At 44.4% G+C, this 12,004-nt stretch overlaps 1 protein-coding gene across 5 annotated transcripts in view; it reads left to right on the forward strand.

Annotated features, from left to right (window-relative positions):
• The window catches only part of ADCY9 (adenylate cyclase 9), a 90,985-nt gene that overhangs the window by 62,944 nt on the left and 16,037 nt on the right, over window positions 1-12,004 (forward strand). For all 5 annotated transcript variants that reach the window (XR_004419546.2, XR_006163067.1, XR_004419547.1 and 2 more), the window contains 3 exons: window positions 4,976-5,135; window positions 8,034-8,182; window positions 11,288-11,329. Coding sequence is in view for 2 of the 5 variants with exons in the window: in XM_033073850.1 (XP_032929741.1) it covers window positions 4,976-5,135; window positions 8,034-8,182; window positions 11,288-11,329 (351 nt within the window). In the remaining 3 variants the exon portion in view is untranslated. The remainder of the gene's footprint in view (window positions 1-4,975; window positions 5,136-8,033; window positions 8,183-11,287; window positions 11,330-12,004) is intronic.

Raw genomic sequence — 12,004 nt, forward strand, 5'->3', positions numbered from 1 at the left:
TTCCAGAAGCACCACTTTTCTACTGTCCAGGTGTATTTGGAGAAAATTTGTGTTCATTCACTTTACAGGTGTATTTTTCAATTCATTGTTTTCCCCACTTGCTTTCCCCGTGGGACATTGCTTTTGTTTTATTTTTTGCATTTATAAAAATTATTGCTGTATTCTTAAAAATATTTATAGGTAGATACATAAGGTTTTATTGCAGTCCTGCTCTATAGTTGGTGGTTTATGGGTTCCTTAAGGAGAAGGAAAATTGTTATTTTCAGTCTGTGTAGTCAAAAATTGGCAAAGTGTTTTTTTTCTGTGAGTGGCTGTGCAGGGGTTTGGCTTCACTGCAGCTCTGTGCTGTCAACCTGACCAGTGATCTCATGACCCCTCAAATTGTCCTGGTTACCTGGGGAACCAAGAATGACTGGATGGTTCCTTCCCCTGTCCCCTTCTTCAAACCAGCAGGAATGTTTTGAATTTTTTTTTGTGCATTTGCTTTATAGTAAATACCTAAAATACTCTTCTGGGCCACCCCAGTCTCCACAACCTGAGGTACACACTCTGTACAGTTCCTTTGGGGAGAGAGGTGAAAATCATCTTTTCCTCTTCAAATCCTCTTCCAAGTGAGAACTGCTCCCTCTGACCACTCATTATGCACAGAAACAGTGCAGAACTTCCTGTGCAGAAATGTCATCCCAGATGACAATCTCAGAATACCACCGAGATATCTATGGGGAGGAGACTGGACTACAATGCTGGGCACAATCCCAGAATTTCAGGAAAAGGGATTATTTTAAGACCAGAATATTCTTGCCGAAGTTTCACATTGTATTTTCATTATCATGATGCTGAACACCCTGCCTTTAAATCAGCTAAATTGTAATTAAATCCAGGACTCAGCCTAGCAAGGGCTCCCTTGGCTCTCGTGGCTCAACCCTCACAGTCACAGCCTGTGCAGTGAGAAATGACCTAAAACTTGAGTTCTGCAACAGCAAAAGTCCTCATGGAGCAAAACTTACAAGGGAGAGGGATGTTTTGATTCCTCTGGAGTGTCTGATAATAAATTATTGGAGTACCTATAGATGAGGATCCCACTGTTAGCACAAGAGCCACTCGAAAATTAATTGTATAAAGCTGCACACAAAAATTGGTGCTTCATTTGTGAGCACATGAAAGATGTCATCTCCTCTGAAAATGTTCTCTGAAGAATGTCCTTCAGCCTACTTGAAACATAGCTACTTTGACAAGCTCAGCTGAAGCGTAAGAGATCCTAAAATTCTGGGATTTTTAAAAATATCCTCATTGAATGTACAACAGTGTGTGAGATTCCATTTGGGAGTCTGAGGAGTGGCTCTGCAGGAATAGGGGGGTTAGAGATTCTGCCCAACAGCTGCCCAATATTTAGTGCAAATGTAGAAGTTTTGTTCACTAGATAATTTTGACATCTTGTCCTCAAGTAAAGCTGCTTATAAATAAGTTTATTTACAGAAAATATGTTGCTTTTGATAGCGTGCTTCAGGGAAGGGTTGAGGGCAGAAGAGTGGATGTTCAAGAGTGAGAGGTGGGAGCACTTTCAGTTGATTCATCAATTTAAATGAACCTTTCTAGACAGCAAAAAAGAAGCATCTGGCTGAAGAAAGCAAGTCCAATCCAGCAGTAGAAGGGAAGTTGTGCTGTGTCTGACCAAAGACCTGTCCTTCTCCTGGTGCTTCACCTTCCCAGCCTTGATGAGGTGCCACCCCTGTCTGTGCTCACCCAAGACCTGTGGCCAACATTGGATGTTCCAAACTTCCTCAGACCAGGAGCAGAAATTGTTTTCTGCCCCTGGAGCTTAATGAAGCAGATCTGTTAACACGACTGATACAGAGTATTGATGCTGGGGAAAACAATGTAGTCTGTTTGCCTTTATTTATTTCTAACATCTGGTATTTAATATCCCACCAAATTGCTGCTATGCCAAAAGCTTTTGATTTCAACTCTGGGAATTGATTTTAAACTGCCAGTAAATACAAAAATGATGGTAACAGTCTCCATTAGCCATTAATCATTTATGTCAAAGTTACTAATTTGAACTCCAGCTTGTGTAAACAGCTCAGATGCTTTAGCATTTAAGCCCTGTTGAGCTGCCCACTGACACTGCATTATTTACTGATACTGCCCTGTAGCCATTAAATCTGTCTGCAGCTCTCACTGCTGTCTGGATTTAATGCACCCCTGACTTCCTGTGCTGGGAGCGTTGGGCTGCATTCACTGCTCAGGAGGAGAATTCCATCATTCAATTCCAGAGCACAGAGCCCTACGATAAATCCCGTCCCCAAAATATCAATTCAAGAAGGTAAAGATTATCAGGAGCAACGTGGCATTGTCCTGGAATTTGCACCTGCCTTTTTGAGACACACAGCTGCCTAAATAAAGCAGTGTCCTCATGGCAGGATTAACCCGTCGGGTTCGCCCCTGGATTTGTTGCTATAGTTCCCACAGGAATTTGTCCTGGCATGGAAGCTTGGCAGAGAGGAAAATGCAAACTCTGGAGTCCCTGGTGTGTGGGTTGGGGTGAGAGACACGAGCTGGGCAGGTGCCACAGAGCCGGGGTCGGTGCCAGCTGGGATGGAGGCACACGGGAGCGTGGGCGCAGGTGGCACCGGGCTGCCTTGGCAGGGCCCAGTGTGCTCAGGGACTCTGGGCCTGCCATCCATCCCTTCCTGTGCTCAGGGACCCTGGACCTACCATCCCTTCCTCTCCTGTGCTCAGGGAGCCTGGGCCTGCCATCCCTTCCTGTGCTCAGGGACCCTGGACCTGCCATCCATCCCTTCCTGTGCTCAGGGACCCTGGACCTGCCATCCATCCCTTCCTGTGCTCAGGGACCCTGGACCTGCCATCCATCCCTTCCTGTGCTCAGGGACCCTGGACCTGCCATCCATCCCTTCCTGTGCTCAGGGAGCCTGGGCCTGCCATCCCTTCCTGTGCTCAGGGACCCTGGGCCTGCCATCCATCCCTGCCTGTGCTCAGGGACCCTGGGCCTGCCATCCCTTCCCCTTCCCATGCTCAGGGAGCCTGGGCCTACCATCCCTTCCCCTTCCCATGCTCAGGGACCCCGGGCCTGCCATCCCTTCCCATGCTCAGGGACCCCGGGCCCGCCATCCCTTCCCTTTCCCGTGCTCCCATCTCCATTGGAGATGCCAATACCAGCCCATGGGCTCTTGGAGAACGGGGCTTTGCTTTCAGGCCTGGGAAGTTGGGTGGTGATTTCAGACTACTCAGCGCTGGACAACAGGGCTGTCACGGAGCACAGGGTTACAGCCTGTGACCCTTCAGAAACTTCTTACTCTAGAGAGATTTTTAAAAATCTTTTATATCCAGTTTTTAAATTTGAATGCTTTGCTGGTAATTCTGTTTTCCGATGGAATCCTGTTAGAATTTTTGATGGGAATGGAAATCCATTAAACTGGGAACTGGCAAATCTGTGAGCACCCTCTCGTGGGCTCCCGATGAATTACAGTGTATTCCATCCTCCCAAATTCCTCCTTTTGATTTAAGTATAATTTACAGATTTTTACACATGCAATTAGAGAAGAGTTCTTATGCTTCACGAAATACTTGTGGTTGCAAGTCACAGAATTCCAGGCCAAAGAATTAAAATCTCATTCACAAACAATTTATATTTAAATGTGTGGAATGAGTGTCAAACTGGCATAAAGAAATTTCAATTCAGCTTGGTTTGTGTCAGGCTTTTGTCCAATATAAAACCTTGTCTTTCAGACAACAGGGTTAAAAATGAGATCGATAAAAAATAGTAAATATAATAATTTAATAATAAAAAGATATCCTGGAAATCTTTTCTCTTTTTAGAGAGATAGGTGATATGGGGTAATTTGTGTGACTTTGGAGACTGGGAATTTCATATTTAGTGTGTGGGTTTTAGGGGGTTTTTTTTTGGCTGTGTGCCTTTCTGTCCAAAAAAAAAAAAAAAAGTATGATTTTGTTCTGTCTGGGCTCTGGAGTCCAGAATTACCTGCCCAACCTGAGTCTGCTAACTCCACACCTGCCATTGATGGCTCTGGATGCAGCTAACTGTGCTACACCACCTTTTTACATCTTCTTAAAAATAATTAGGCACTTGAACAGGAGTTGCAGTTTTTCTCAAGTGACTAATATTGAGCTTTGAGAACGAAGTTATCCCAAGGATTTCTTTCTGTGGATAAATACTAGTTTTCTATGCGATGCCCTTGAGCATTGAGCATCCTTTTGCCTTCCCTTATTCATTTTAGCAATTAGAGCTGCTCTCATTTGAGAAGCATCTCTGGTAAGCTGCTCTCCAGAGCTCTCCCAGTTGGCTCCTTCAGCTCTTCCCAGGTTGGGGCCGTGGTTTCCTGGGCAGCTTGAGGCGAGAGCCGTTCCCTCCCGCTGGGATCCAGCTGGGTGTGTGGTGCCAGCTGGGCTCAGCTCCTCCAGCTCAGCTCAGCTCAGCTCAGCTCTGCCAGGCTGCCAGCTCGCAGCCCACGCTCCCCTTCCCCTTCCCTAATGACAGGGAGCACAGGCTGCCTGCAGAATGGCTGCTTGCAACTGGGAGAACTGGTTTGGGTTGCAGTGTGATGGGTGCTGGAGCTACCCTGCTCCTCAAACATTCCTGGTGTTATTTTCAGTAACTAACTTATAAAAGTTTTCCCACTCCCTGCCTGCTTTATTTATGAATGGAGAGGAGTCTTCCCTGTGCTTAACCTTCCAAGGAGGTGAAGTTTGGCTTTCTGTTTGCTTCCTCAAAGCCACCATGCCGAGGCTCTCCCTCCCTTTGCTGCCCTTCCTCAGCAGAGCAAACACTGCTCATCTGGTGGCCAGGCTGGATTACCTGGAATCACCAGCAGGTGCTGTGGCACCTTGGTTGCTCCCAGAGCCTAAGTGGTGGATTTGAAGCTGTGTTACTCCAGGTAAATGAGAGGTACAAGATGTGCTGCCACTGATGGCTGGGTGCTGCTCTGCTGTGTTCCAGGATGGCGTTCTTCCTGGAGGAGGTGATGACTTGCACCAAGCGTCTCCTGGAGGTGATATCTGGCTGGCTGCCTCGACACTTCTTTGGTGCAATCCTGGTTTCTCTCCCAGCTCTTGCAGTTTTTTCACACTTCACCTCTGATTTTGAAACAAATATACATGTAAGTTGTTGAATTTCATTCCATAATGTGATGGTTTGGAGCTAACAAAGCTTGTTGTTTGCCTGCCTTCCTCCACCTCCCTCCTGCTCTACATCTGTTTGGTACAGATCCCTTGGAGGAATGGGGCTTTGTGGATGGTGGAATTCCTAGTCTGTTATGTAAGCACAGTCATGGTGAAAACTCTCAGACAAAAGGGGAGAGGATACCTAGAAATTCCTGCTGCTTGCATACCTGTTTGCTCTTTGACCAAGCACTTCTGCAGGAATTTTTTTGAGATAATGCAAGTGGTTTATCTCTGGATTATCTTCCTGGGCTGAATTTGGAGTTTGGAGTCAGGGAAGTCGTATCAGTGAACCTCAACAATGAGAACAGGATTAGTGAGGGAGGTTTTGGCTTTGCAGAGTGAGCTGAAGGAATGCAAAGGAGAGAGCACTTGGTAGCTAGAAATGGCCATTGCAGGGGCTGTGGGAATGGTTAAAGGAGTGCAGTGGCTGCCATCTGAAAAGGAATGGAAAGACTCTGGCATATTTAACTCAGACACAGAGATGCATAGAGAATTTGGTCTCTGTTATTAAAAGCACTCAGAGAACAAGGGGTTAAACATTTATAGAATCACAGAATGGTTTGGGTTGGAAGACACTTCTTGTTCCAGCCCCTTGCCATGGGCAGCAGTGAGGAGGGGGAAGAACAGTTTAATTTAAAGGCCAACTGTAGCATAAAATCAAGGCTTAAAAACTGTGAATAAAATGGCCTCAAGCTGGAGATGAAAGATTGTTTCTCTGCAGGTTTCTCTTAGGCAGCACAGTGTGCAATTCTTCCTTTCCAGAATCTTCAGGGAATTCTGTTTCACAAAGCTCTTGCTATTTCAGGGCCTTGGGTGTAGGTAATGACCAGATCCTCTTCACTCTTCCTATCACAGCTTATTCCTGAGCACTGGGGAGTGTTTGTTCCATGGGAACATGTGACCACACATTTTTTGGTCCTTGCTGATTTAAACACAACATGGGATTTAATCCTGTGGTTATCACAGTCACAGGAGGGTGTGGTTGACATTCTGTTCCACCCCAGGCTTAAGATCATTCTGCAGCTTCTACCTTTTGGAACTTTATTTAAGAATTTTTAAGCTGTAAATTGATTTGTGCATTCAGTCTAATGATGGTCTTTCCCCTGCATGATTATCACTAAACTAACCATAGGAATGTTTTCCTCAAGGGAAGGGAGCTGAAAACCTTCAAATCTCTCAAATCTGTCCATTGATTTTGATACCATCCCATTCATCACCATCCTTGATCATCTCTCCAAAGGTTTCAGATAATATCAGAAGAACCACTTTGTGAGTGTGTTCTCAATACAGCAGCTCAGGATGAGTCAAACACTTCAGGCAGCAGCAGTGAAATGGTGATTTTCATCACCAAACTAAGAATGAACTTTGCTTTCTTTCCTCTTGCAGGTGCTCCAGAGTCGTGGGGCTGTGGGCTCACTCTCCAAGAGATGTCCCAACTCGGCTTGTGCTCAGTGTTTCCACACTCATGGAGCTCTAGGAAATGGAGTCAATTTATAGAGGGTCAGGTAAGTGTCCTCCTTTACTATGACATGGTTTTGCAAAGTTTTTTTTAATTCATAGCAATTTATAAGCTCCCTGGATATAAAAGAATTAAAATAAAAATTAATAAAAACAACCATGAAAAAAAACTTTCCAAAGCCATGCATCCATAGTAGAATCCAGCACATCCTGACCCTCTATAGGCTGGCTTCATGCTGGGGCATCACTTGGAGTGAGAACCAGTGCTCTGCCACTTTAGGAGACCTGAAATGGGGCAAAAAAAGTAAGTTTAAGTTATATTTTTTATGGACACTTCTGAAATTCCTTTTATTCATTTTTAAGTCATTAAAAAAACCAACAATTGTTGTTTGTGGTTTAAAAATGGTGAATTGTGTAAGGATTTTTCCCATACACTGTGTCTGCTCTCAATCACATGCTTGTTTGTTATGCCACAGGACTGCCAGGCTGCAGAGTCTGCACTTCAGCTGCACAGGACACCTAAAGGGAGAAAGGGAGAGAATGATCATTTCATGCTGTAAAACACAGCATAAAGCTAGACCAGAACTCCTGAATCCAAGTATGGAGTCTCTGCTTTAGCTTGGATGGTCATGAATATCCTTGGGAAACCAAAATTGGCACATCATTGGCACCCTTGAGAGTTTTGAGCACTGCGGGGTTGTGGGTGCTCTGGGCAATGCATCTGTCCTGCACTTCCTTTCCTTTATCCAGTGAAGTTGTGCAGGGTAAAGGGGTTTTGAGGTGAGGCACTTGGAACAGAAAATGTGAACTTGTCCTTTCAAATTGTCACAAGTGGTCATGTTACAAAGTGTGAGCTGCCAGTGACTGAAGCTGCCTTTTGTCACCAAGGCAGATCTTTCCTTCCCTGGACCCAGCTGTTACAGGGCAGGGTGGGGATGTTCTCTCAGAAGTGTTTTTAAAAGCAGGCAGGTGGGTGAAATTGCACTCTGCATTTCCAATACAATGGAATTTTGATACTCATTTAAAGCAGGCAAGGTCTAATCTAACCCCAGCAGTGGAGGGGGGGGTGCCATGAATTTTCACCTTCTTTTTTTCCCTTTTTTTGAATGAGAAGGGGCACTGAACTTTTGGCCAAGGTAAGCTGGAGGCTCTGGACATCATGTGATAAAAGACTCCATCCAGGGAAAATGGTGATAAACCAGCAGTGCTAAAGGTTTTCTTGCTTCTGGAAGGGAAAATGTCCATCTTCAGGTGGGATCACTCCCTGTGCCCATCATCCAGGAGGAATTATCCCCTTCTCCCCACTGGCCCCCTTTCCATGGCTGTGTGGCAGGGCCCTGGGCAGCTGTTAACCCCCCTCTCTCTCTCTGTTGCAGTACACCATGTTCATGTGTTGTGCCATTCTCATCACCATTGTGCAGTACTGTAACTTCTGCCAGCTCAGCTCCTGGATGAGATCCCTGCTGGCAACCGTGGTGGGAGCAGTGCTGCTCATCCTGCTCTACGTCTCCTTGTGCCCCTCCAGGTGAGCCTCACCCACTCAGGGCAGCACAGCTGGCCTTGCCCCAGGGAAACAAGGGGCTGATGCACTGGATTTTGCTGTTTGCCATGACTTTCTCCAGCATCTCAACCTGAATGATTTTATTTCTTCATTATTTATTTTTTTGAAGGATTTCAGGGGGCCCTCTTCTGTGTGACACTCTGTGCTTCCTGATGTGTTCCTAAGACACAGATACAGACCCACAGAATTGTCTTTCACCACTAGTTTGAAAATCTGTTTTATTAAGGAATTTCCCAGGTATTTGGTGGTACCAAAGAGCCCAGCTTCTCCCCAACACCCCTCTGGATTTATTTTTGCCTTAGGAACCAGGTATTCTTCTTCTACCTCCTTCCCCAATGCATTTTCCAATGTGGAAGGCAGGTGCTTGGTTTTAATGGGATCTGGTGGGATCTAATACCCAGTTCCATTCTCCTGCCTTTTCAGAGGACTCTGCAGAGCAGTGACCAGAGGAATCAAGATAATGCAGTTTCTGTACTGTAATATATAATATATAATATATATAATATATAATATATAATATATAATATATAATATATAATATATAATATATAATATATAATATATAATATAATATATAATATATAATGTAATACCTGTTTCCAGTTTTCCTCTGATGCAAGGTTTTCTGCAAGGAGAATTTTTTTGCAGTATTCTCCTGCTGTTTTCTTGCCAAGAGAGTCAAGGGGGTCCTTCCAGCCTCCTACTCCTATTGGCAAAAATTTTGTAATCAACTTGCATTTCTCAGTGGCTTAAGACCCTCCCTTGGGATGGACTTAGCAAGGTCTCCTCCTCAATCAGTCAGTTCCTCTCCTTCAGAGACCTGAATCATAAGGTGAAAAACATGAAAAAAACCCCAAACAAACCAAAATGCATTTGCAGATACATATTTTAGTGAGTATTTATCTTTAATTGCCTCTTAAATGTCGAGTGGTCTCTCTTAATCTTGATCAAATTTATATTTTAGAAAAGGGAGAATAAAGTCACCTGTTATACCTGTTCACATCTGTGATTTGAGAGTGACTGTAAGGGTTGAAGGGTGAAAGTCCTGGGAAAAAATTTTTTAAAAATATCCTGGAGCTGGAGTCAGTTGACAAATGATTTCTAGATGATATTGACTGCAGGAAAATCCCTTTCTTGTCTGTCTGCAAAGGGCTTGGACAGGGAGGGCAGGGGAGTTCTCTCCAGCTTCAGTGCAGAAAAGGAGTGTTTGGTTCTGAACACTTGTGTCCTCATGGACTTGTCCCTTTGGGTTCAGGACTCAGTGATCCCAGTGAGCATCATCTGTCCCCCAGCACTGAGTGCCCTGTCACAAGGACTTTCTCCCCTTGGCTTTCACTGGTGCTTTCACTGGGCAGCCACAGCTGCACTGAGAATCATGGAATCACAGAATGCTTGAGGTTGGAAAAGCCCTCAGAGACCATCAAATCCACCCATTCCCCCCCACCAAGGCCACCACTGCCCCATGTCCCCAAGTGCCACATCCACACAGCTTTTAAATCCCCCCAGGGATGGGGACTCCAGCACTGCCCTGGGCAGTTGGGCCAGGGCTTTGGCTTAAGACTTCTTTTTTTTTTTTCCCTAATATCCATCTAAACCTCCCCTGGCACAACTTGGGGCCATTTCCTCTTGTGCTGCCACTTGTTCCTTGGGAGCAGAGCCTGACCCCCACCTGGCTCCAAACACAATTCCAGGTTTGGTTTTCCAGGGGAATTAGTGGAGAGCAGACCCTTGATGCCATCTCTTGATTCCCTGGTTGCTCTTCCCTAATTCCCATCAGCAGGAGTTCCTGGAGCTCCTTCCCTTCCCCAGTGCAGCTCTCTGGGGGTTCCTGGCAGAACCTGCTAAAAGGGGGCAGTGGAACACTCCTGGACAAGCTCTGTGTCCAGACTTTGTGCAGAAAGAAAGACACAAAACTGGGGATTTTCCCTGCATTTCAATTTTATTAAGGGACTGGGAATGGCTCTTCCAAAGCTGAGAGGTGGAGACCTTGCTGTTGTGTCAAGTCACAGCATCAGCTCTTGCTGAGTGCCAAAGGGACTCTGTGAATGTCAGGAAACCCCATGACCTTAATAAATGTTACTAATGATGGTGTGTTCCCACCTGAGGTGTGAACAGCACTGACCATTCATGGGCAAGGTTCAGAAATCATGGAATGTGTTATTTCAACCCTCAAAAATAAATATTTCAACAGAGCTGTTCCAACTGCAGGTCTGAAAAGGTGATTGATAAGAATTGATCCTGAACAAAAGTCACACAGGTTTAGTCAGTGAAACCCATCACTTCAGTTTGTTAATAATCATCTTTTTGTTCATATCTTACCATGATTCTGATAATTTTTTTTGTCACAGTGGCAGTTGCAGCCCTGTCTGCACCACAGAAAGATCCATTCTGCAGTTTTACCTCCTTTTCCAGTTGTAACTAATCCTGAGAGTTTGATACTCTCTTGCTACTTGATTGCAGTAGAGAAATTGTCATGCAAGTAAATAAGAGAAATGCTTGAACTACTTATTTTCTCTAATGGCATCTTCAAAAATGAGTTCTGTGTTTGTGTTTGTTTTTTTTTGTTTGGGTGGTTTGGTGGTTTTGTTTGTTTTTCTGGGTTTTTTTTGGTTGGTTGGTTGGTTGGGGTTTTTTTGTTGTTGGGTTTTTTGTTTGTTTGTTTTGTTGATTTTGGTTTGGGGCTTTATGGTTTTTGTTTGAAGATGTTGGGGTTTGTCTCTTTGTGTTTTATTTTTAAAATCTTCTGTGTCTTCACATAAGATAAAGGCATAATGGAGTGTTAGAGTTCTGAGATTGCTTTTCCCTATTTTCCAGGTAAGATGGGATTCTTTAACAATTACTTGTTCCAAACATCACAAAGTTCCCTTTACAGGGATTAGCATCTCTGCCTGGTTCCTCCTTCCAAGCAGATAAATCATGTTCAGACAAAGTTTGTGTGCAGTTATCAGGTCTGCAGTGCAGTTGTTGGTCTGTGCAATAGGGAAGTTGAAAATTCTATCTGGAATGCTGCAGGATGATTTGTTTATTGCTTGAACTTTCCTTCTGAAATCACTGCTTTTTTCATTTCAGCTCCATGGAAGCTCCTCATCTAGATTTGGCACAGAACTTTAGGTAAGCTTTATATAAAATTACCATCTTAATATTTGAGGATAGAAACATTTTCAGTGAATTACATGTAGCAAAACTTTGCATCCACAGTAATAACTTGGGAATTCAACAAATTGGTTCAGCAAGTTGTATTTAAGCTCCTTGAGTAATTTCCTTTACAGATGACTTGGGTATGAGCAAAACTCATCAGAGCTGGTGCTGCAGTCACAGAGTCGCATAATGATATTTCCTCCTTAAATTGGATTTCTAGGAAATAGAACTATGGAGGAGCTATTTAAAACAGCATCTGTTTTTCCAGTAGCAGCAGTTTTTAGAGCATTAGCTGTTCACCACGAGCTGTTTATTTGATTTCCTTGGCTGATTTGCACCATTCAGAAGCAGTGTGAATTGGATGCTCTCACAGCTGGGCAGGTGAGAATTCCCTGGTGTTGAGGAGCTTCCTCTGGAAAAGCTGGATGTGCAGCCAGCTGCTTTCCCAGGATGGGATGTGTCAGTCTGGGCTGGCTGTCACCTCTCCTGGGCAGAGCAGGGAGTCACAAAACTGAGAGCAAAGGAAATGTTAGCCCCCAGCAAACAAAAATCCATTCCTGGGTTATTAATGGCCCCTAAAAATAAGTGTGTTAGGGTCACTCTGGTGATTTCAGTGTTGAGTTTCACATGGGTTTCTTGCAAGTTTTT

This window comes from Catharus ustulatus, chromosome 16 (assembly GCF_009819885.2).
Source record: "Catharus ustulatus isolate bCatUst1 chromosome 16, bCatUst1.pri.v2, whole genome shotgun sequence".
Classification (NCBI taxonomy): Eukaryota; Metazoa; Chordata; class Aves; order Passeriformes; family Turdidae; genus Catharus; species Catharus ustulatus.